This window comes from Psammomys obesus, unplaced genomic scaffold (assembly GCF_907164565.1).
Source record: "Psammomys obesus unplaced genomic scaffold, mPsaObe1.curated_primary_1811, whole genome shotgun sequence".
Lineage (NCBI taxonomy): Eukaryota > Metazoa > Chordata > Mammalia > Rodentia > Muridae > Psammomys > Psammomys obesus.
Window position 1 is genome coordinate 3473393 of NW_026596152.1, and position 23837 is coordinate 3497229.

The 23837-nt window shown below is 50.2% G+C and overlaps 1 protein-coding gene across 1 annotated transcript; it reads right to left on the minus strand.

The window, feature by feature from the left end:
• Positions 1-1892: 1892 nt before the first annotated feature.
• LOC129666774 (myosin-3) lies at positions 1893-23145 on the minus strand. Its single transcript, XM_055594021.1, has 39 exons — positions 22942-23145; positions 21149-21292; positions 20517-20673; positions 20083-20110; positions 19654-19762; positions 19034-19126; positions 17837-17900; positions 17655-17753; positions 16255-16358; positions 16037-16175; positions 15335-15453; positions 15100-15249; positions 14051-14221; positions 13656-13962; positions 13461-13531; positions 12478-12565; positions 12275-12392; positions 11820-11943; positions 11595-11731; positions 10826-11081; positions 10393-10635; positions 10124-10300; positions 9850-9995; positions 9673-9763; positions 8552-8941; positions 8324-8450; positions 7406-7524; positions 7038-7234; positions 6530-6713; positions 5755-5920; positions 5335-5459; positions 4592-4900; positions 4276-4479; positions 4064-4189; positions 3104-3274; positions 2907-3011; positions 2670-2765; positions 2439-2576; positions 1893-1931 (listed from the first exon to the last, which is right to left on the minus strand). The coding sequence occupies exons 1-39, from the start codon at positions 23143-23145 to the stop codon at positions 1905-1907; spliced, it is 5823 nt and encodes a 1940-aa protein (XP_055449996.1). The 3' UTR covers positions 1893-1904.
• Between the last annotated feature and the right edge of the window lie 692 nt (positions 23146-23837).

The window sequence follows — 23837 nt, forward strand, 5'->3', positions numbered from 1 at the left end:
TCAACCAAGCCTGATGGCCTGCGTTTAGTTCCCAAGACCCACATAGTGGAAGAGAATTGATTTCCATAAATTGTCTTCTGACCTCCACATACATGCTTTGGACATACATACATACACTCATACATACATATGTGCACACATATGTATACACACATACACACAGATTTTTTCAAAAATAGAGCATAGTGTTAATTTTTAAAATCCATACAGAGCAATTGGCTTATAGGTTAAATATCACTTAATATTTAGATTCCCTTACTATTCTGTGTTTTTATATGCAATGTATTTATTTTTTTTAAAACCCTATTATTTGTTCAGTTGAGCTCCAATATTGCGGATTTATTGGTTGCAACTGACATACCTGCATTGGACTGTGAGTAGTCCCATCTGGAGGCCTGATCAGACCCAGGACGGCCTGTTGATCGGGGACTCGGGGCAAGCAATGGTGTGGATGCCCTCATCGGGGGAGGCAGAGAATGTCTGGCAACCTTCTCTCTTCCTACTTGTGGTAGCCATTTATTAAGGGCTCCTCCTTTGTGTGGAGACTGTGATGCCCCAGGTCTCCCATTCCCTCTGCACTGTCTACCCACAATACTTGGGAACAAGGCTTGCCCTGCCTTCTCCATTACCACTTTCCATGGCTGGCACAGTGTGAGGCAGCCTTCCTACCTTCTGAGAGGAGCTGAGAGACCATTGCTCTCCTGGCCCCACCTCACGTCCGGCTGCGGGTCGGACCTTTCCTCTCAGCAGCAGCTGCCTCAGAAGGCATGCCACTGTTCAGCCATGGTGTTACCATGAAGTGTTGAAGGCAAAGCAAAGCGACATGTTCTTAGAAACAAAATGACTGGGAATCTCCAAAAACATAAGCCTGACCAGAACACAGCCTCCTTCCTTCCATAGCCGGAAACCCTAAAAATGATGCTGGCATGGTCCCAAGTATGGTCAAAGAATAAAACAAAATAAAACTGGGACTTTACTTCCCACCTAAGTCAAACAAGGCCATCCCAGAACCATCTAGCCATCAGTAAGGAGAGGGACTTGAACGACCCTTTCTGCTGAGTGTCCTCGTGGGAGCCTCCTTGTTGAGCTGATTTCCTATAGGGGATTCTGTGTCCCTGGCTAATCAGCATGGCGGTTATGCTGACTTTCCCCACATTTGTCCTCTTCATCTGGGTGATGTGTTTGTTTATTCAGCTCTGAAATAAGTCAGATTGCACGCAGGATTGCAGGACTTAGCGGGGAGATACAGACTGAATTCTTTTTCTCTCCTTATTTTTTTAAATACTTGTTTGTTTGTTTGCTTGTTTACAGCAGCTGAGGGATGAATGCTCAAAGGCCCATGTGCGTGTGATGAATGATCCACCACTGAGGTCCAGCTCTAGCCTCTGGACTCCCAAGAGGACCAGACACTGCAGCATTCAGTCATATCTTCTACGGAGCCCAACCATACATATTTGCTGGATTTGAGATACGTTTCCTAGTAAAATGTACAGGAGAGGATCCTACCCAATTCGAAACCCAACCTTTGTGTTTCTCTCATATGATATTAATAGATGTGTTTCCTAATACTTCTCTTCCCCACCCTCACTGAAGCAATGCTTAATCTAGAAGTATTTACAAATTTTTCATCTCCAATTTAAACCAAAAGCCAACACACACACACACCCACACACACCTATTTAGTCTACCAAGCCATCCCATCGGCATTCAACATAAAAATTGCCAAAGGCAGAATCATTTCCATGTGGGGAAAAGAGGAACGCACAAGACAAAACAGCCTAACTTGAAAACAAGGCCAATTTTATTGCATGGGAGAAAGAGTCACGTGATAATTAAGTACCCTTGTCAGGAGCCATGAAAACATACATTTTGCATATCTTCTGCCCTGAATCAGGAGGGCGCACTTACTCCTCGCTGTCATGGACCACCATCTAGAGAGAATGCGGATGCTCTCAGTCAAAGCAGGCAACAGAGACACTCCCTCAGCCCCTCCTCCCACAAGCATTAAGGAGTTGTTAGTATATTTCAGTGGGATGCAGGGAATTTGGCGGTCCTTTGGGAGAATGCCTGGTGGCCCACAGGAAGTCGTCCAGCCCCATCTCCTGAGAAATTGGTCCCCAGAGAAATCAAGGCCCCTCTGGGAGCAGCCATGGGTCTGTGGGTACAGTAACCGCAGGCACCTTCAGCCACCTCTAGAGGGTGCTCCTGAACAGCCTCTCTCATACCAGCAGAGGGCGCAGAAGAGAGAACTCAGCGCATTGGTGTGCCTTACAGCAGACACATACATGAAGTTGTGGGGTGGGGGGCTCCGCTCAGGTTAACGACTACAAACAAGCTCTTCTCTGAGCTTGAGATTCTCCGGCTGGGAAGTAGAGGAGCCCTCACAGCATCCTCTAGCTCAGGAGGGTCTGCGGGCACTTTCCAGTCAGCTTGCTTACCCGGCTAGAGGTGAAGTCCCGGGTCTTAGCCCGCAGCTTATTGACTTGCGATTCGGCGATATCCGCGCGTTCCTCGGCCTCCTCCAGCTCATGCTGGGCTTTGCGGAACTTGGTGAGATGAGCATTGGCCTGTTCGTCCTAAAGGCAAAGAGCCCAGCAGCGGAAATCAGCACGCCCCTCTCGCGGGACTCGTGTGGGAAGCGGGCCTTTCCACACACGCGGGTGACTTACGGCCTCCTCAGCCTGCCTCTTGTAGGACTTGACTTTCACTTGAAGTTTATCCACCAGATCCTGCAGTCTCAGCACATTCTTCCTGTCCTCCTCACTCTGCAAGTGGGAACATAGGGATGTGGCTAATAAGGGCAGCGTTGTACCGGGACCAAGGCAGTCTATCCCATCCTAGTCCAGGCCTTGAGTGGCATTTGCACCTTGGAGAGGAAGCTCGCGTTAGGTGTTTTTTCCACCTACCTGGTACGTGAGCTCCTTGACACGACGCTCATACTTCCTCAGGCCCTTCACAGATTCTGTGTTCCTCTTCTGCTCCCCTTCCAGCTCAAACTCCAGCTCTCTGATCTGGGGGGAGGTTTGGGGCGGTATTCTAGAGCTGTGCCCTGAATGGGGTAGTCTAGCAGGCTGAGTTTGGCTGGGGATCCCCCTGCAAGTACCCTGGTCTCCAGTTTCTGGATCTGCTTCTTGCCGCCCTTCAGCGCCAGCTGCTCGGCTTCGTCCAGGCGGTGCTGCAGGTCCTTCACCGTCTGCTCCAGGTTCTTCTTCATCCGCTCCAGGTGGGCGCTGGTGTCCTGCTCCTTCTTCAGCTCCTCCGCCATCATGGCGGCCTGAAAGGCAAAGTGAGCAGGCAAGGCTCAAAGACCTCGCAGCTGTGAAGAGGCATTCAGGGGTGAGTAGACAGCATGCTTTACAGAAAGAACAACGGGTAAGACCATGAGGGAGCACGCTTCCCACACTGGAGCAGGACAAGAGCTACATCTGGGCTATGAAATATGAAAAATAAACTCTGCAGGACTGAGAGAGAAGCAGTGTCCTGAAACTGGTCTCAGGAGCTTGCCTGAACCCCAGAAATTTTTGGTCTTTGGGTTTTTTTTGTTTGTTTTGTTTGTTTGTTTGTTTGGTGATCACCAACACAGTTTCAAGACTAACAACCCTTGGAGGAGCTTAACCTGCTACCTAGGATCCCGTGAGGGAAGGACTCAAGAAGGCATACAGAAATGTGAAACAGAATTGAGGTGATACTCCCCACAAAGGCAGCAAGTGGCGCTGTTGGAGCCACAGAGCCAGAAAGCCTGGAGGCCCAGGAAGGATGGGATAGCACCCTCAGAGGGCCTTATTTCCGGATGCCGAAGAGAACCCACCTCTCTAGAGGCAGAAGGAAAAGCAGAAAAAAAGTAGTATAATCCTACGTTGCCTTCCCGCTGTCTGCCAGCTTTTAGCAATACAGGAGGGAACAGGTGAGTTTGAGGGGAGATAGGAATGGTCTGGGGTCAGCGTGTATCGCGAGGGTCCTGAGAGGGTAGACGTCTACGGGGCACAGCTAGGGCTAGGGGGAAGAAGGGCTTTCAGGAGACACCATATCAGCAGCCGCAGGGGGGAGGAAGCAGGAGCCTCACGTCAGTGATGGCCTTTTTGGCCTTTTCCTCCGCATTCCGTGCATCCCTGCTGGCATCCTCCACCTCGCTCTGGAGCTGTGTGAGGTCCGTCTCCAGCTTCTTCTTGGTGTGGATGAGGCTGGTGTTCTGGGGATGAGGAGGGAGTATCATCCGGCGTGTCTGCGGGGGACCCCACACCCCGTGCTCCCCACACGCCGTGCTCCGGCCCTAACCTGCGTGTGGAGGAGCTGCACCCTCTCGTTGGCATCCAGCAGCTCCTGCTCCGCCAGCTTCCGGGCCCTCTCCGTCTGCTCCAGCGTGGCCCGCAGCTCCTCCACCTCGGCCTGCAGCAGGTTGGCTCTGCGCTCCACGATGGCCAGCTGCTCCTTCAGGTCCTCCTGGCCCCGGAGAGCGTCATCCAGGTGCAGCTGCGTGTCCTAGGCAGAAGACCGGGTGTCTGAAGCCGAGCGCCAAGGACCACACGCCTTGCTCAGTCTTCTGATATCTGGACACTGGAGACGACCTCCCGCCCCAGGGAGCTCCTTCCACCTTCAGCTGTCCCTGGACACTGCGGAGGTGCTTGAGGGTCTCTGCGGCCTGGCGGTTGGCGTGGCTCAGCTGGATCTCAATCTCGTTGAGGTCTCCCTCCATCTTCTTCTTGAGCCGGATGGCCTCGTTCCTGCTCCGCACCTCAGCGTCCAGGGCACCCTGCATGGTCTCCACCGTCCTCTGGTAGTTCCTCTTCAGCTGCTCGATCTCTTCATCCTTCTCGGCGATCTTCCTGTCGATCTCTGACTTCACCTGGGTCAGTTCGAGCTGGATTCGGAGGATCTTGGCTTCTTCATGCTCAAGAGTTGCCTTTAAAAGGCAGAACCGAAAACGAACTATTTTTTTTTGCACAGCTGTAGAGCTGACCACACCACCTTGGCCAGCAAAGCTCCAATGAGATATTCCTAGGTTACATTTTATAATCATCAAAACTACATTTAAGTAAAATCTCTAACTTCCCTTCAGTGCAGAAGTAAGACATTTTATTGTTATTCATTTATGATTGTGCACTCAAACACAAAAAGTATTTATGCTCTTCTTTTTGTTAAAAGCAGGAAGCACTTTACAGCAATTTTAACTTCAGCCAGGTAAGGCCTATTTTAACATAATTTTAACTTAAGGTAACTCGTGGGCATTATCTCACAGCCTCACGGTGTTGCGCTGCACAAAGGAGAAGTACGACTTTCCTCTCAGGCCCACAGCATCGCCCCTGTCCTGGCGACTTCCTCCCCACTCCCGCTCACCTCTGCTTCCTCCAGCGCCATCTGGATATCAGCCTTCTCCAGTTCCATCTGCTTTCTGGATTTCTCTAGCTCGTGGATGCTCTTACCATTCTCAGCAATTTGCTCTGTGAGATCCGCTATTTCTTCTGCAATGAAACAAGGTCCCGTTACATTTGGGCATCTCTGCACAGGTTTCCTGGGAATGCAAGGCACCCACTCAACGCCTTTCGCTAGCTCTCTATAACTCCAAAGACCCCTGCTTCCAGGAGATATGACAAGGTTGTAGAGACTCAAAACAACAGCTTGTCAACAGTGAACAGTGCATCTATGAACCTGTGTGGAGGAGCCTGAATAACAGAGTCTCCTCCATCCTCACATGCTGGCATTGGCAGGTGTGGAAAGGAGATTCCCACAGTCCTCAGACTGTTTGGGACAGCTTACGTTCTAAGTTCTTATTCTCCCGTTTCACGGTTTCAAGTTGATCCAAGGCTTCCTCATAGGCGTTTTTCAGTTTGAACAGCTCAGTGCTCAGGGACCGGGACTCCTTGAGAGCCGCCTCCAGCTCAGCCTGGCTCTCCTCACACTTAGTCTTCCATTCGGCTAACACCTGCAACAACATGGTGGCGAGGCTCTGTCAGTGAGCTCTCCACCAAGCTTGTAACAGAGTGTCACCACTGAGGAAACTAGGCTCAGAGCTAGGGCACTCAGCTCTCTGCCTGCTCTAGATTACCAAATGAGCTAAGGTTTCGTCCCATTTGCCTAGTCAGAATAATCAGTCAGTATCTACTATTATGTCCAAAGAGCAAATGAATTCTGAGAGAAGAAATTAGCTAGACATAGTTACTTTCCCTAATACCAAAAAGGGGGGGAGGGCTTGGTTCAAATCACATTTGTCTGTCAGAGGGAGGGGTCTGCGTTTGAGTCTCACCTCAGCCACCTGAAGATACAGGTAGTATGAGCAGATGGGAAAGAGTGTGGCCTTAACAGTACTGTGGAAACCGGTTCACTGCAACTAACAATCGTGTGACTAGGCTTGTGCCCTATCCCATTCCCAGTCTATGTCGAAGATGGAGAAACACCACGTTAGTGAATTTCAAGGACTTTTCTAAGGCCACAGTGCTAAAGAAGGGCAGAGCAGGGAGCCGATCTCTTCCCCACCCCCACCCCCACACACACCCACACCGTGGAGCCCAGGCAACACAGAGCTTTCCCACACCTTGTCAAAGTTCCTCTGCTTCTTGTCCAGAGCAGCAGCCAGGGAGTTGGCTCTTTCTACATCCACCATCAGGTCCTCCACTTCTCCTTGCAGCCTCTGCTTGGTCTTTTCCAAGGAAGCACATTTTGCATTCACAGCTTCGACCTGCTCCTCCGACTCCTGAAGACGCTGGGCGAGTTTTTTCCTTCGAGAAAATGAGAGGGAAACAGACTCCGTGAAGTTTCAATCTTCTTGAGCACCACTGTTCATCAAGCTGGAGTCTGTAATCCGAATGGCTCACACACCTCCCTCTGTGCATAAACCCCAAGAGAATTCCCCATGTGCTCAATGGCCTGTCTCAGGTCTAACCAGGGTCAAAGTTGGTGTGTTAAGGAGCTTTGCCAATGCTATGGTTAAAGACACTCGTGGATGGGGAAATCTCAGATTCTTTAGATTCATCCCCAAGGCCCTCTGAAGCCAACGTGCTGAGCCGTGAGATCACTCAAGGGTTCTGGTTAGAGTCGCATACTTGGCCTCCTCCAGCTCCTCCGTGCGCTGGATGGCATCCGTCTCGTATTTGGTCCTCCACTGGGCCACCTCGCTGTTGGCCTTGGACAGCGCCCTCTGCAGCTCGGCTTTGCCTTCCTGCTCCTCCTCATACTGTTCCCGCAGCAGGTCACAGTCGTGGCGGGAGGACTGCAGGGCGTGGGCCAGCGCGTTCTTGGCCTGAAAAGAAAATCAAAAGGCAAAAAATCAAAACCAATGGATTGGGGCTGTGTGTACCAGACAAGCCACATACGTCCTGCTATCACCACCAGCTGAATGAAGTCACGTTTGCTTTTATTTTGCACGTGTCATTTGAAGATGAGATCAGAAATCATCCCTCAGGGCAGGTACCTTGCTCTCTTCCTCCAGCTGCCTCTTGAGCTCCTCTATCTGCTGAGTAAAGGCTTGCTTGCTCCTGGAAAGCTGAGACACTATGCTTTCCTTTTCTTCCAGTTGACGACTCAGCTCACCTGTGTCAGGAAGGAAACAGCTCATTCATTCATTGGTTCATTTACTTACCAAGTGTAAGACATTGTGCCAATGGAGAGGGGGGATAGTAATTAAGGTGAGACCTCCCCACCTGAGAGGCTATGGTGTGTCCATGAAAAGGAATTGACACCCTAATAAAGTACTGCTGTAAACAACAGGAAGCCCAGTGTGACCTCTGCCAGTGAAAGCTAAGAGAACCAGTGTGACTTTGAACATCACCAAGGTTGCCTCTCCACTCCCAGCACACCTCCCCAGCTGCTGCTGATTCCAGCGGTATCATTAAGGAAAACACTTAGGGCTTCACCTGTCTAGAAAGGTGAAGTTATACTCTTGGGTGAGTATGGTCAGCTGGGGTGTACACAGGAGTCAGAAAGGAAAGGCGGGCAGGAAATAGAAAGGGTTAGGCTGTTCTTGCTTCTGTCCAGGTTTTTATTTACTCATGGAAGTTTGATCATCTGCTTGATTCCTGTTTTCACTAGACTCAGTGGTCTCCTCTGGGATGTTTGGGACAGCCTCTTTCAGTATTACTTCCGTTTACTTTTCCCTGAAGATATGTTTTTAGAAATCCTCCCTCATGGGGTGTGGTCGTGGAGACCTTTAATACTAGGGCTGGGAAGGCAGAGGCAGGCAAGTTCCAGGCCAGCCTGGTCTACACAGGGAGTTCCAGGCCAGCCAAGGTCTTTAAAACAGAGCAAAGCAAAGCAAAGCAGAACATTCTCTCCGGCAAATGGTGCTGCCTGTGGTAAAGAGAGCCTTCTGGCATCCCTGTGCAAGGCTCACCCGCCTCCGTCTGCAGCCGGGACTTCTGCGTGGTCAGCTCGCTCAGGGTCCTCTGGGTCTCCTCGTTTTTGCCCCTGGCCTCACTTAACTGGTCCTCCAGAGTTCGGCATATCTTCTCCAGATTGGCCTGCGGATTGGAAGGGGAAGGGGGGCGGAGGGGGGTGTAGGCAGCCTTAGCTTGACCCACGACAGGTGTCCCCCTCCGGGTCCGCCCAGCCAGCGCCTCACCTTGGATTTGGACACGCTCTCCACACTGCTGGCGAGGTCGTCGATCTCCAGCTTGAACTCGCTCTTCTCCTTCTCCAGCTTCTGCTTGACCCGCTGCAGGTTGTCGATCTGCTCCGCCAGCTCCGCGGTGCTGTCGGCGTGCTTCTTCCGCAGAGTGGCCACGGTGGCCTCATGCTGCAGGGTGGCCTCCTCCAGGTCCCTGCGCAGCTTCAGGAACTCGGCCTCACGCTTCTTGTTCAGTTCAATCTGGGTCGAGGTGACACCTCCCGCCTCCTCCAGCCGCTCGCTCAGCTCTTCCAGCTCTCGGGCGTAGTCGCTGCGTTGCTTCTCTGTCTTGGCCCGCGTGGCCCTCTCCGCCTCTATCTCTTCCTCCAGCTCCTCGATGCGAGCCTGTAGAGAGCAGGCAGATCCGCAAGAGACTCTGAGGGTCACCACAACTAACACAGCATCCGAGCAGGTGCCAGCCACCCGCAAAGGCATGACGAAGACGCCTTTCACCTAAATGACGGCATATTACTCAACTACAAAAAGAACGAAGCCCTCCCATTTGCAACAAAATGGAGCATGCCAGACACTGGAAAAACAAAGCAGGGCACGTTTTCATGTGAGGAATTGGTTTAAGTCAATCTGAGCATGAAACAGTGATTACTAAAGGTTAGGAAGGTGGGGAAAGTGGCTAAGAGGAGGGTTGGGCCAGTGAGCACTGTATGTATGAGATGAACTAGCACACAGAAGCTCATTAATATATACAGTTAGTTGATGATGATGATGATGACGACGATAGAGAAGATTAACCTCTGTTCCCACCAGATGAATCTCCTCATGGTGTTCCCCCAGACAAACACTGCTGATTTTCCTCCAAATGAACCTTTCCCTGCACCAATATGGTCTCTACCCTGGAAGTGTCTGCAGTTGCCTCCACGCATTTTGTTGCGAGTTTGGGGGGCGTGGCCATCACTGCCACCACTTCTGTGTCACCTTGGCAGGGTGAGCTCTCCCATGAGGCCGGTGGCCACACAGTCCTACCCCACCTGCTCTCCGCGGCTTCCAGCAGACACCACAGAAGTGGGTCCCGCTTCTGAGGGACCCACGTGAGCAAGCGGGAGCTGAAAGCCTCCTACCTGTAGCTCTTTGATTTTCTTCTGAAGCTGCAGGCTCAGCGTCTGCTCATCTTCCACTTTGCTTTGCAGCTGGCTATATTCAAAGTCCTTCCTGTGGCAGGACATAGAGGAGGTGTGAAGACGGGATCCCCAGCCACTCCCAGAATGGAAGTTGCTGGAAGGGAAAAGGGGCCATACTTCTTGAGCCTCTCGTCCAGCTGTTGCTTGTCATTCTCCAGATCCAATATGGACTCTTGGGCGAGCTTCAGATCCCCCTCCAGCTTCCTTTTGTTCCTCTCCAGGTCCACACGCAGCTTCTTTTCTTGTTCTAGGGAGCTCTCCAGCTGCAAAAAGCCATCATTTGCCCTTTAGGATCAAATTATTTCCAGTGGGATAACCCCACCCCCACCCCTGCCCAGGACTCTTCCGCCCTGAAGGGTCAAGAGTTCTGAGACAAACGCCCGGTGCTCACATCATCCACTTGCTGCTCCAGCTTGCTCTTGAGCTTGCTTAGGGAATTGACTTTGTCTTCCTCAGCCTGGAGGTCATCCAGGGTCTGCTGGTGGGCCTCCTGGAGGGCCTTCTTCTCCCTTGTCAGCTTTGCAATTGTTTCATCCAGCCCTGCCAGTTCTTCGGTAAGGTTTTTTACCTAAAAGAAGCCGCAGCAGTTGGAAAAGGCAGCAGAGCTTGGTTAGCAATGAGTGCATCGAGCTGGAGAGAAACCACAAGAAGAATGAGCACCTTGTTCTCCGTGGCGTGCTTCTCCTTCTCGACCTTGGCCAATGTCAGCTCAAGGTCATCGATGTCTTTCTTCAGCTCTGAGCACTCGTCCTCCAGCTTCCTCTTCTTGGCCGTCAGCTCCGCATTGATCTCCTCCTCATCCTCTGCCCTCTCCGTCACCTCTTTGATTTTGGCCTCCAGCTGGAATTTGGCTTTGATCAGCTGGTCACATCGTTCCTCGGCATCCAACAAATTTTCACTCTCCTTTGAAAAGAAATCACAGTTCTTTTTGAGGAGCAAAGGTTTGAGACACTGCCATCTTGTTTTATGAAGTCCTCTATGAAACCCTCCAACTAAAATCCAGCACCCATGCATGCCCCAACTTCATTAACCCAGTCTCCTAAAATCATAGTCAAATCTAGGCCATGAAAAAGCAAGATTCCTGAAGACGTACGGCCTGTACTTGAAGTTGCAGGTCATTCTTCTCTTGAACCAGAGTGACCAGCTTTTCCTCCAGCTCCTTCCTCTTGGCCTCCGACTTGGCGAGCTCATCTTTGGTTTTCTGGAACTCCTCCTTCATGGTGGCCATCTCCTTCTCCGTCTCCGCGCTCTTCAGCAGGGGCTTGATCTTGAAGAAGAGCTTCATCCAGGGCCAGTGCTTGACATTCATGAAGGCGCGGATGTTGTACTGGATGCAGAAGATGGACTCTCTAAAAACAAATCATGGACCAGCAAGATGGCTCAGCAGGTAAAGTTGCCTGAAGCCCAACCTGACAATCTGATTTTGATCGCTAGGCCCCACATGGTGGAGGCAAGAACTGGCTCCTGCAAGTTGTTCTCTGGCCCCTACAAGTGTGTCCTGGCACACATGCCCACAAACAGAAACACAATAGATAAATAGATGATTGATAGATGATAGATAGATAGATAGATAGATAGATAGATAGATAGATAGATAGATAGACAGACATAATTTTTTAAAAGCAGCCAGGTGGTATAGCACACCCCTTTAATCCCAGCACTTGGAAGGCAGAGGCAGGCAGATCTCTGAGTTTGAGGCCAGCCTAGGCTACAGAGTGAATTTCAGAACAGCACAGGGCTGCACAGAAAAACCCTGTCTCAAGAAACAAACAAACAGCATTGCTCATTTCTGCAAGGGATCCTCTCTTCCTCCTTCCACCTTCTCCCAAAGAGTTCGTGCTTGAACAAACACCCCGCTCAACCTCCTCTGCATCATCTTCTGGAATTCCACACGCATGAGAAACCCTCTGCACACGGCTTGCGTCCGAGTGATCAGTTTGGCCAAGCGGTCATCCCGCATCTCCTCCAGAGTTCCCAGCAACCCCGCCTTAAAGAACACCTTCAGAGGGATGGGTAAGAAGGAATGAGACACGTGGTTCATTGTGTTAAGAGAGCACTAACAGCATGAGGCAGATTTGAAGCGTTACCTTCGTGTGTCCAAATTTGTACTGTGTGTGGTCGATGTCAATGGAGGCCAAGAGCTTCTCGCAAGCTTTCTTGCTGTCGATGAACTGGCCCTCTGGGATGGCACTGGCATTCAGCACTCGGTATCTGCCATTGTGGACACAGAAATGACTGGGCTGTTGGCAAAGACCAGTGACCACAGGCCTCTCTTCCTACTGATGACCAGAAAGCTTCAATCCCAGGAAGTAATGAAACCTGCCAGTTTCCAGATCTATCACATCACTAGATAGCTTCCTGGAATCCAGGCCTTGGGACTTTTGGGCCAGGGCTTTCTTTCCCTCCCCTGAGGTAGGTTATTTTGCATAGGAGACCAAACACAACTGCCCATTTGAAATGGGTCTTTTTGTATGATATTTCTTCCCTCAAATTCCAGCCCTTTTCTACAGCAAAGGACAAACAGAGCATTTTGATCACGTACCTCTGTTTAAAGTCTCCATACAGGATCCTGTTGGGGAATCCTTTCCGGCAGATGCGGATGCCTTCCAAAACCCCATTACACCTGAGCTGGTGCAGGACCAGGCTGTGTTCCATGGCCCCTGAGAACACAGGCAGGACACCTGAGCTTCACCTGGAAGCTCCCAAAGACTGAGCAGCACCCCTCAGGGCTGGGAGGTCTCTCACCTGGGGTCTTGGTTTCGTTGGGGATTATACAGCGCACAAAGTGAGGGTGGGTGGTTCTTAAATTGGACATCAGCTTATTCAGGTTTTCCTAAGAGAAAGAAGATTTCATGTGGTGGCCTGCCGTAAACTCCCACAGAGACAAATACATACGTGGTGGTGAAAATTACACTACATGACTTCAAGTTAAGGATTGTGACATTAACTCTGTCCTTGAGTAGCCCCAAAGTCAGACATATAGACAACTGGCACAACTCACACACCCCTACCTTGCATATCTAAAATATAAAAAGCTCTGAAACCGGAAAATTTTCTCTTTTATAAATCTGAATTTCAGTACCAATCTAACACACAAATAGAACATTCCATCTTATTATGCTACAAAACAGCAATAGTCTTCAAATATCATGTAAAATTACCTTCACCCTTCTTGTATAAGGAGTATATGAAACACGGATTTTGTGATTATGGGTGACCTACTTGAGAAATCTCATTATATATGGATTAGCCAAAAAAAAAAAAAAAAAAAAAAAAAACCAAAATATAAATGGATTAAAAAAAAAAAAAAAAAAAAAAAAAAAATCCGAAGTCTGATGCTTGTCCAAAGCACAGAGAAAAGTGACCTGTCTCAGTCATCTTTCTCCTAGGTTGCAAGATGGTCACCAAACTACAAAGTGGTTCCCAGAATTAACAGAGAAAATGTGTCTGACCCTGCCAGGGGCCTGGGACACTACTGCAGATGTCCTGGAGGCAACTAGATCGTTGGAACTGAGAATTCACTGCCCCAGCCAGCCAATAAATCCTGACCCCACATTTGTTAAACCTCAGCTGTATATAGTCAGACTGACAATTGATCTCACTCAGCAACACCCATCAGACTTGAGGAATACTACTGCCCTTGAATAAGTCAAGGATAGGGCCTCAACATTTCTCATTTTGCTGTAACTCCGGCGAACCGCGAGCAGTTTAACGCACATCTGTCCTACCCTGAAAAGTGCAGACACCGTCTGGAAGGAAGAGCCTTTCTTCTTAGCGACTTTCTTCTTCCCACTGTCAGCTGCAAGACACCAATGGGGCCAGACACTGTGAGTGGACCTACCATATCTTTTATGTGCTGTGGGGAAAAGAGATGGTCATGTGATGGCAGAGCCCCGACCCCATGTCTGGACTCTGCTAGTTACCATCTGTTGTGGCAAAGGTGGCATAGAGATGTGCCAGTAGTCTGTTGGAGGACTTCTGGTACAGGCCCACCACGGTCTCATTCAGGGGGTCCTTGTTCTTCTCCAGCCAACCCGAGACACTGTAGTCCACGGTGCCTGCATAGTGCACCAGGGAGAAGTGGGCCTCGGCCTTGCCCTTGACCACCTTGGGCTTCTGGAAGTTGTTGGACTTCCCCAGGTGCTGGTCGTACAGCTTGTTCTTGAAGGAGGTGTCTGTTGCCTTGGGAAACATGCACTCCTCTTCCAGGATGGAGAAGATGCCCATCGGCTGGATGGAAGACGAGGCAAAGGCAGCTGAGTGAACAAGAGCAGCAGAGTGCACGGGAAGGGGGCCCAGAGCAGACGGAGTAGGCTACCTTCTCGATGAGCTCGATGCAGGCAGCCAGGTCCATCCCGAAGTCGATGAACGTCCACTCGATGCCCTCCTTCTTGTACTCCTCCTGCTCCAGCACGAACATGTGGTGGTTGAAGAACTGCTGCAGCTTCTCGTTGGTGAAGTTGATGCACAGCTGCTCCAGGCTGTTATACTGACACCAAAAACAGAAGGTTCTCGTGAAAAACTAGACCTCTTTCAAAACAAAGGCCATTGGCATTCCTCCTCGGATCGGGCCCCACCTGCAGCCAGTCCTGAGTCTCCTACCTAGATGGCCCTCCTGCCTCTGGGCACCTCTTGGGCACTGATTTTGTGGTTATGCTTCTGCATGTCCGGCAGACTTCTGTTTTCTCAGCTAAGCGGCAAGCTTCCCTTTTTACCTGCATGGCTGCTATCTGGCGAACACTGAACACTCATTTACTTCTAACTCAGAACCGGTCAGATAATTATATCAGCTGGCACATGACTGGCAGAATCGGGTCCTCTACTTCTCTGGCCCTCCATTGGGTTTCCCTTAGTTTTATCTGTGAGGTGATAGCTTTTAAAATTCCCACTTGAAGGAAGTCTACAGCCCTGGGTGTGTCTGTATGCACGTGTGTATTCACATGTGCACAAATATGTGCGGGTGCGCGTGCATGTGTGTGTGAGTATGCCTGCAGAGGCCAGGAGGCAACACTGTGTGCCACTGCTCAAGCTACATCCACCACCCATCTCTTACGCGGGTGGAAATCTCTGAGTACCTTCATCTCCACTGCCGAGAACACGCCACCTTGCCAAGCTCTTTTGTTTTTTTATTGCAAGTATTCTTGACACCATAATCACCACCTTCAAGGCAACTACTTTACTGGATAAACCATCTCCCCAGCCTCTTCAACTGTCTTAAAAAAAAATGCTTTCCTTATATGCTATTTCTTTCCTACCCGACTCACTCTCTCTATCCTTTCCTATAAGAAAACCATCTTGGTGCCCCTTTTTTAGGGTTGTAAAAAAAACTCCCATACAAATATATAAGAAAACATAAATCTTATAAACCTCAAAAATTTCAAAGCCTGCAATGTCCAAAACCCCAATGAAGTGTTGCCTCGGAAGCTTGGTATCCAGCTGCTGGTTGATACGAGTGACCATCCACAGGAAGAGCTTTTCATAAACAGACTTGGAGAGAGCATTCACAGCGTGGTGAACCTGCCAGAGGAGAGGCCAGCAAATTAGTAAGGCGGCAGCGGCCACCGGGCGCTAGGTCCCTCCCGGACCCGAGACAGCGCCTTACCTGGTCCACAGTTTGGCCTTTTGTAACGTACTCATTCCCCACTTTCACTCTGGGAAAGCATAAAGCTTTGAGGAGGTCAGAAGAGTTCAGGCCCATCAAGTAGGCTGTTTTGTCGGCCACTGGTTGGAAAGGAAAGACCACATTCAGTGAGGGAGAAGGGAGGCCCCGTCTCACCTTGGCATTTTCATGTTCCCCACGTCTTAAATGTCCTCATGGAGCCAGTGACACCACACCATCCAGAGCGTGTGCTGGACTTCATGATTAGCAGCATTGGGGTCCAGGAAGCCCTGGCCATTTCACATTGCATCCAGAATAAGACCTCTCTAGGAATTCAGCACAAGTGGGTGGAGGGGCCAGAGAGATGGCTCAGCAGGTAAAGGCACAGGGTACCGCACCTCACAACTGAGTTTGATCCCAGGGACTCATATGGTGGAAAGGAGAAAACTGGCTCTTGAAAGTTGTGCTCTGACTTTCACACATGAGCTGCAGAATGCTTACACACACACACACACACACACACACACACACACACACACACACGAATAAACTAGTGAATGGCGACGATTCCTTATATTCGTTGCAGGTCCTGAAAAGGTGCATCCACCTCTCCAGAGGGGAAGAAAGATTAATCATTTTCAAAAGAGGATGGCCCCAGGGGAATGAATTGTCTTGGCTCTGTAGCCTGCTGTGGTGACATTGTACCTTCAGTGCCATCTGGCTCAGCTTGTTCCTCTCGCTGCTTCTGCTTGAACTTCATGTTCCCATAATGCATCACGGCCCCTGTCAGCTTATAAAGTCCAGATTTCTCCTCTGGAGTGAAGCCCAGGATGTCAATGGCACTCTGCAATGGGGAGAACAGTTTGTCTGTCCACTGCCCTCACCATGGGGAGGCTCTCCCACCTTCCGACCATCCTTCTTACGTCTGTAGCCAATAGCTCCTCAGCATCGTCGATGCTGGCCACCAGGATTTCACCCTGGCTGATGAATGGGTAGTCATAAGGGTTGGTTGTAATCAGCAGCAACTCTGAAATGATGAATGTTGTTGGAGTCCACGCACATGTGTAATGAAAATCCCACCAGGCAGAATTGTGCTCTTAAACTCTGGCCAGAGGCTTCAACCACTGGGGTCAAAATTAAATGCAGAAGCAGATTCTCTAAACCAGCGGGTCTCACCCTTTGGGGTTGTGTATCAGATATCCTGCATATCATATATTTACATTACAGTTTCTAACAGCAGCAAATTTACAGTCATGAAACAGTAAAAAAAAAATAATAATAATTTTATGTTTGGGGCTCACCACAACATGAATTGTCGCAGCATTTGGAAGGCTAGGTGAAAACCGCTGATCTAGGGGGAACTAACTCTGCAGTCTCCCATGCCATGTGAGTTGAGTGCCTTACAGAAAACCTTTCTGTGTTTTTGCTTTGCAAATCAGTGTTGCCAGTGTAGGCTGGGGACAGAGAATAAGAATGTGTGCCAGGACAGGAGCCCAGGCTGGGAAAACAGAGGTTGTTTGGGACAGCCTTTTCTGAAGTTGTTTGAAAACCAGCAGGCTGGAGCCCCAAAAGACTTAGCTGCTACAGACAGGAAGTAAAGAAGGCAGTGAGCGCAAAGACCTCTATCCACTACAAATCTGGGGCAGGATGCCCCTCCCTGGCCGGATTTGTGCTAACCTCATGTGAGCTGAGGTTGATTCCTGTGTTGAAACACAAGGGGGAGCTCGAGGACCATTAACTAGTCAAAGTACCACAGCTCTGATCATGATAAAATTTTGCCCTACCACAGCTCACAGGGTCAGATTTCTCCAGTGGGAATAGTGAGGCTGGGAGATGGCTCCGCAGGTAAAGTGCTTGCCATGTGAGCCTAAGGACTGGAGTTCGAATCCCCAAAACTCATTTGAAAGCCAGGGGGGTGTGGGATCTGCCTGTAATCCCCAGGAGGCAGAGACAGGGCTCTGAGCACTCTGGCTCCAGGCTTGGTGAGAGCCCTTGCCCTGCTTGACAAGAGTGAGTGAAACCGAGGAAGACACCCACTGGGCAGTCTCCTCAGGCCTCCATATGCTCACGCCTGCAACTACAACCTGAACCTGCAGGCGCACATGTACCTCTGCACACATACTCACACGAATACTACATGATTTTAAAAACGGGTACAGGGGCTGCTCAAAGAGCCATATCCCATGGCTGATTTAAATCTTGCACTGGGTGTAGAGTCACCTACAGGTGCAACTCCCTCACAGGTGCAAGTCAGTCCAAAGGCTGATTGACTTCGTCCCCTCCACCCCCATCACCCCGCCCCCACCCCATCCCATCACCTCACCGATCAGCTCCGGCTTCTTGTTGGAAAGAATCTGGTAGAAGATGTGGTAACTTCTCTCAGCCTTCAGCTGGAAGGTGACCCGGGACTTCTCCAGCAGATCTGGAACAGAAGCACAGGCCTGTCAGGGTTCACGCCACGGCCCGTGGCTCAGAGACCTCACCCATACCACTGAGCATACGTACAAGTTTCAATATCTGCAGAGGCCAGCTTCCCAGTGGTGCCAAAATGGATGCGGATGAACTTGCCCTGCGTTAAGGGAGAGGGAGACCAGGTCCTTCCGTGACTAAGAAACTTCTAGATTTCTGAGCACTGCCCGTAGGAGCCTTTCCCTGGGTAGTCTTCCCTCCTTTCCCTTCCCCTTCTTCCATTTGGGTGTCTTCCTCTTCCTGGGCTCCCCCATATCTCATTAATGAAATAACTGGGGTGCAAAATTCCCTGCTTACAGAATCCTTCCTATTACGCTCAAGGGAAAACCCAAAGTCTTCCTCACGGCTGATGCACCATTCATGACGGGTCTCTTCTCCCTCTTCTGCCTTCCCACTTGCCACATGGATCCTCTGCAGGAGTGCTCCCCACACCCTTCCCATCCCGGGGAACATCTAGCTACTCTTCCCCTCAGTGATATGTAAGTGATATGTAAGCCTTTGTGTCTGGTTTTGAGTGAAATGTTTCAGTAAATCTTCCACTATGTTTGGTCCATCAGTAGAGGCTGAGAAACTGTTTTGAGACTTTTGGACCTGGAAAAAAAAATGTTGTCTCTCTAGAGAATCTGCACTTGGTGCTACATGGGAGCTTGCGGCCGCACCAACCTCTGGTCCTAAGACAGTCCTGGCAAACCTGGAGTTCTTACTTTTGGTTATAGCTAGCCATAATCAAAAGGGACTGAGATTTGTGTGGGTTCTCATGGGCAGCGAGAGCAAAGTAATTTGGGTAGTCGGAACATTTCCCAGCCCCAGTTAACCTTCTCTAATGTTTGAATAAAATGAGCGGAGTGAGCTAGCTGGGTGTCAGTCTTTTCCAAGAAGGCTGGACCCCTCTGCTCTTTCAAAATACGAATCCCTGGCATTTTGGTGATCTTCTCTCTCTACTGTGACATCTAAGACCAACATCAAATGATATCCCCTCATCCTCTTCCTCACCCAGCAGCTTTTGGCTCGTGTACCCCCAGAAAGCTCTTACCAGCCAACCCTGTCTGTTTGGGACCTGGTCCCCACTTTCTCAACTACAGCCTTGGGTGTTTGAACTGTGCACACACGTGGCCTGTGTATTTGCTTCTTTCACTGTCTCTTCCCACTGTGCTGTAAGTTGCCCAAGCTCAGGCCCTCAGACTGTCCAGCAGGCCAATGAGCCAAGCCAATCACACTCAAGGGCAGACTCACAAAGCGGGAGGAGTTGTCATTCCTCACAGTCTTGGCGTTCCCGAAGGCCTCCAGCAGGGGGTTGGCGCTGATGATTTGATCTTCCAGAGTCCCCTAAGCAAAGAAATCCAGAAAGGAAGAAAAATCATGCTTGTAAGCCACAAGATCCTCATTAAAAACAAAACAAAACAAAAACACCTGTCACCTGCTCTGCTTTTCCTGCCTGCCTGGCCTCCTGGCTGCACCGGTGAAGTCAGGCCTGACGTCCCTGACTTGACAAGCTAAAGACCAACCACATCAGTGGCATGCCCTCCTTGAAACACTTGGCACCTCTCTCACGCTTGTCAGCAACTGGCTCTCGAGAGGACATGCCTTTCTTTGATCCTCCGGTTAGGCTGCTTGTGCTCTTGTCATACCCTTGCACTATACCCGGTCACTATAGCCCAGCGCTCCTGGGCTGCTATCTTTGAGGTCACCCTGAAGGAACAAGCTTGCTGACTTGCCCCAGAGTCATCCACCCGCTTAGAAAGTCTTGAGTCTCCATCTGCTAAGAAATCATAGAATCTGGACCTGTGGTCAACCACACACCAAGCTCAAGCTCTTGCACCCTAGCCCACTCACTTCCTTGCTCCCTTCCCCACCTTCATCTTGGAGTCCTTCTTCTTGGCAAGGTCACCAGTGGCTGCAATTGTTGCAAAGTACTGGATGACCCGCTTGGTGTTCACAGTCTTCCCGGCCCCGGATTCTCCGCTGTTTAGAAGAGTGGAAGGACAAGGAAATTAGTCCTGTTCATAAGCCAGTATCCTAAGATGTCTCCTGGTGCTCCTCAGCACATCTGGCACACACATCAAATGAATACGAGTGGCCACCCAGAGGGACAGAGGACCTGGGCCACACTGCCTTGGTTGATCCACTCGTGGATACTACCAGTTTTTGGATGCTTCTTCACCCACCCATCCCTAACCTGTCTTTCCACCATGGGCTTTGCTCCAAGCACTGTCTAAAGAACAGAGCTGAGGGGTTCTGTCCTTGGCCCCAGCTGTGAAACCTCATGAAGCGGAGATACTCACGTGATCAGGATGGACTGGTTTTCACGATCTGTGAGGGTGGAAGAAAACAGAGCTGATGGCTGGGTCTGAAGAGGTTCTTACCTGTTGCACAAGCACCAGGATTCAACTGTTCCTTTCCTTTTCCCTCTATTTAATTACCATCTTATTTTTGTTTCTCTGCTTAATCATGGCTTTTGTCCTGAAAAAGAGGCTCAAAGAAGCCAAGCCTTTGATGAAAACCGAGGCTTCTCATGCTCTGACCATCTAAGATGGTCAGTCTTTGCTTCTGACCCATGATATTCTTTCTTACGGTCTAAGCAGTGCTCACGTTAAAAGCAAACTCCTAAAGCCTCTTTTCCTCTGTGCTCTTCCTTCTCTAGGGCCTCTCATCAGAGTGGTCCTGAGCCTGTCTAGTGCCTACTTCCCATCCCTGTACTTTCTCCTGGAAAACATACCCGTCAGCATGAACTGGTAGGCGTTGTCAGAGATGGAGAAGATGTGGGGTGGGGCTTCCTGGCGCTTTTTGCCTCGGTAGCCATCTACCACCTCAGGGTTGTACACTGGCAGCCACTTGTAGGGGTTGACAGTGACACAGAAGAGGCCTGAATAGGTCTATGGAAGGAAAAAATAGGTACATACTACATTCATTCATATATACATAATTATACCATGTATATATAATATATGTGTGTGTGTGTGTTGCCTTTATTATTATCCCAGGCTTTTTTGATAACTCATAAAGAAGTAATTATTTCTATTGATAGATGAAGCAATTGAAATTCAAAGAGGAAAGTAGCCAGTCCTCCTGCAGCTAGGACATTGCTGATCCCATGGTGACCTCAGCTTTCTTGCTCTTTGGGGCTCCTCCTCCCTACCTTCACTCCTCCCTAACTTTCCTCCTCCCCACCTTCCTTCCTCCAGCCTTCCTCTTCCTATCCCATCCATCTCTTGTTTTCCATCTTTCTGGTCATTCAGTTCCCTACTCCAACTCTTCTCTTTGGACCAGGCAAACAGGCGTCTTCAAAGCATGCCCCAACCCCGCAATATCTGATGCGGCAGGGGAGCCTGCTGGGGGGTTGCCACTGACATAGATCATCCAGGATGTGTAGCGCTCCTTGAGGTTGTACAGCACAGCGGGCTCGTTCAGGTGAGTCAGCATGGCCATGTCCTCGATCTTGTCGAACTTGGGGGGGTTCATGGCATACACGTCCTCTGGTTTAACCACCAGGGTCTGAAAGGGAAGAGTCATGAGGTTTATCCAATGGGGGTGCCTGGCACCCTGAGAGAGACTGCAATCCAGGGGAGCAGAAGAAATGCCTGGATGATAGTGAGGGAGAGCAGGGTTACCATGACTTGCTGTGGCGGTGAAACATGTGGTCTTCCCACCACTCAGGACTTCTCTCTCTCTCTCTCTCTCTCTCTCTCTCTCTCTCTCTCTCTCTTTCTGTCATAGGTCTGGGTTTGGGGGATGGTGACAGATGTAATGAAAGGGGAATTAGGAGGACTAAGTGGGGGCCCATGGCACAGAATGGGAACCAAAAGAAGCTGTTTGGCTGTGGGCATTGGTTGTCTCTGCTCTACCTGCTTACAGCAAAGGGCGCGCTTGCATAGGCCTGACCAGGGACAACAGAGAACGAGACAAGAGGCAGTGTATCCCTGGGCTGGTGCCCACAGGATCTGCCAACATCTCTGCCCTGTAGAAGCAGTTGTCTATCCCTGAGAAACACCCCCCACCCCGGCTGCTTTATCCTGCTTCCTTTACCACCTTCCCTGCTCTTAGAGAAAAGCCACTGGCCCATCCTTCCCTTTCTGTAGCATCCCTAAGGCTCTAGATTCCCTCCACCAAGCCCTGAGGCTTTCCTCTGTGGAGGGCCTGAGGCCCTGTGGATGGGGCAGCCTGCCCTGCCCTCCTTTATCTTTAGGAACGGCTCTGGAAATAGCCAGTCCCTGCGCAGTGCAGGCCACAAAGCATCCATTTTCCCTGCCTCCCTTAAGCCACCCAGGGCCATGGGCACTCCTGTTCCCTCTCAGGCATGTTCTCCCTAGACAGTGTGATAGTCCTACATGGAGTCTAGCTTCTGCCTCCTATTGCCCTTTTCCTCCCTGCTCCACTGAATGACTCCATTTTCTTTGTCTCTTCTCTATCCCAGTATCAGCTTCTGCCTCGTCACACACAGACCCATATGGTGACTGAAAGCAGGACATCGAGAGTGCTGGGCCAGTGCTCTGTCATTAAGCCACCAGCAGGCCAGTGCTCTGTCATTAAGCCACCAGCAGAGCCCTTTTGTTTTCTTCCTTGTAACATTTCCAGATTCTCGGTTTTCTAAAGTCTCGAATTCCTCTCTTCCTTTCACAGAATAGAGTGGATTCAGCTGTCCATCCGTGTCCAGATATAGAGAGCCTGGTTCTTGATGCTGACCTTGTGACCCTCGAGCAACTCTTAACACATCACCCTTCCTTCCTTGGTTAGATGACCACTGACAGAACTGAGGGAACCTAGGAAAGGGGGGTGTTCCAAAGGCACGCGCGCGCACACACACACACACACACACACACACACACACACACACACACTCACCACTGTGAGGCAGCTCTGGCCCAGAACAATGAACAGTGATAAAAGACATCCAATAACTAAATGCTTTGGTCAGCCATTGGGGGTCCCATCTCCCATCCTGCTTTCCTAGCAGAAAATCAAAAGCCTTCTGCTTCTCCTAGAGTTTGGGATGCCTGCTGCTATTTCAGATGCTGACTACCAGACCCAGGCTCTGGCTCCGGAAGCGGGTGAAGCAGGGGTAGATGCTTCTGCAAACAACGTGAGGAGCTGGGGCCAGTAGGGGGAAGAGAAAGAGAGACAGAGAAAGAGAGAGAATGCCTTACCCTGTTGTCTTCCGTCTCCACAGTGACTTTCCCATCCTGGCTGCTCTTAATTTTCCCCTTGGCATATTCTTCCTTTGAGTCAACCACAAAGCAATAGGTTTTGGCATCGAAGGGCTGGTTCTGAGCCTCGATCCTCTCCTTTTCCGACTTGCGGAGGAAAGGGGCGGCTATGCCAAACACTTCCATCTCAGTGTCGCTACTCATGGTGTCAGCTGCGAAAGCAAACCCACAGTCAGGCCAGCTGGTCCCTGGGCCGGGCAGCCACAGCCTGCTGCCCAACCTAGTATCAACCTGCCATCCTACTGTCAATGGAAGCCTCTCAGGCTGGGTCAAGGAGATCTGGGCTGTTTCATGCCCAGTGGAGCGCCATACAAGGATTCAGCCCTGGGAAAAATGTAATCAGCTCATAGCTGTTGCATTGTTACTGTATGTCAGGGGGCTTAGATAGAAGTTATTTAATCCAAGTGTCTCAATTATTCCAACCTGGTGAGGGGGCTTTTGAAATGCCACTTTTGACACTTTGTTTTTCTCTTCTGAGAAGCTCAGGTACAGCAAACAGAGCATTCAAAAATAAATACCATGAAAAAAAAATAAGTAAAGACATTCCTCAAATTGGGAATACCAAGCAGCAAATGGCAGAGGCAGTTTTGAACTATTTTGAATTGAGATGGTTTCTTCTTCCCATGCTAAGAATAGACAGAAGGCCAGGCATGGCGGCACATGCCTTTAATTCTAGCACTCAGGAGACGGAGGCAGATGGATCTCTGTGAGTTTGAAGTCAGCCTGGTCTACCTAGCAAGTTATAGGCCAGCCAGGGCTACATAGTGAGATCCTGTCTTAAAAAAAAAAAGCTACACAGAATAGATGGGAGCCTCTGGCTGCAGCCCTGGGGAGGA

What these genes read in the sequence shown, in the direction of transcription:
- LOC129666774 (XM_055594021.1), bottom strand. Translation starts at nt 23,145, where the DNA reads ATGAGTAGCGACACTGAGATGGAAGTGTTTGGCATAGCCGCCCCTTTC. An exon ending in GCATCGAGCTCATCGAGAAG is followed by an intron (nt 13,963 to 14,050) that starts GTAGCCTACTCC and finishes TCTTCCATCCAG; the next exon opens with CCGATGGGCATCTTCTCCAT. An exon ending in CAACGAAACCAAGACCCCAG is followed by an intron (nt 12,393 to 12,477) that starts GTGAGAGACCTC and finishes CTGTGTTCTCAG; the next exon opens with GGGCCATGGAACACAGCCTG.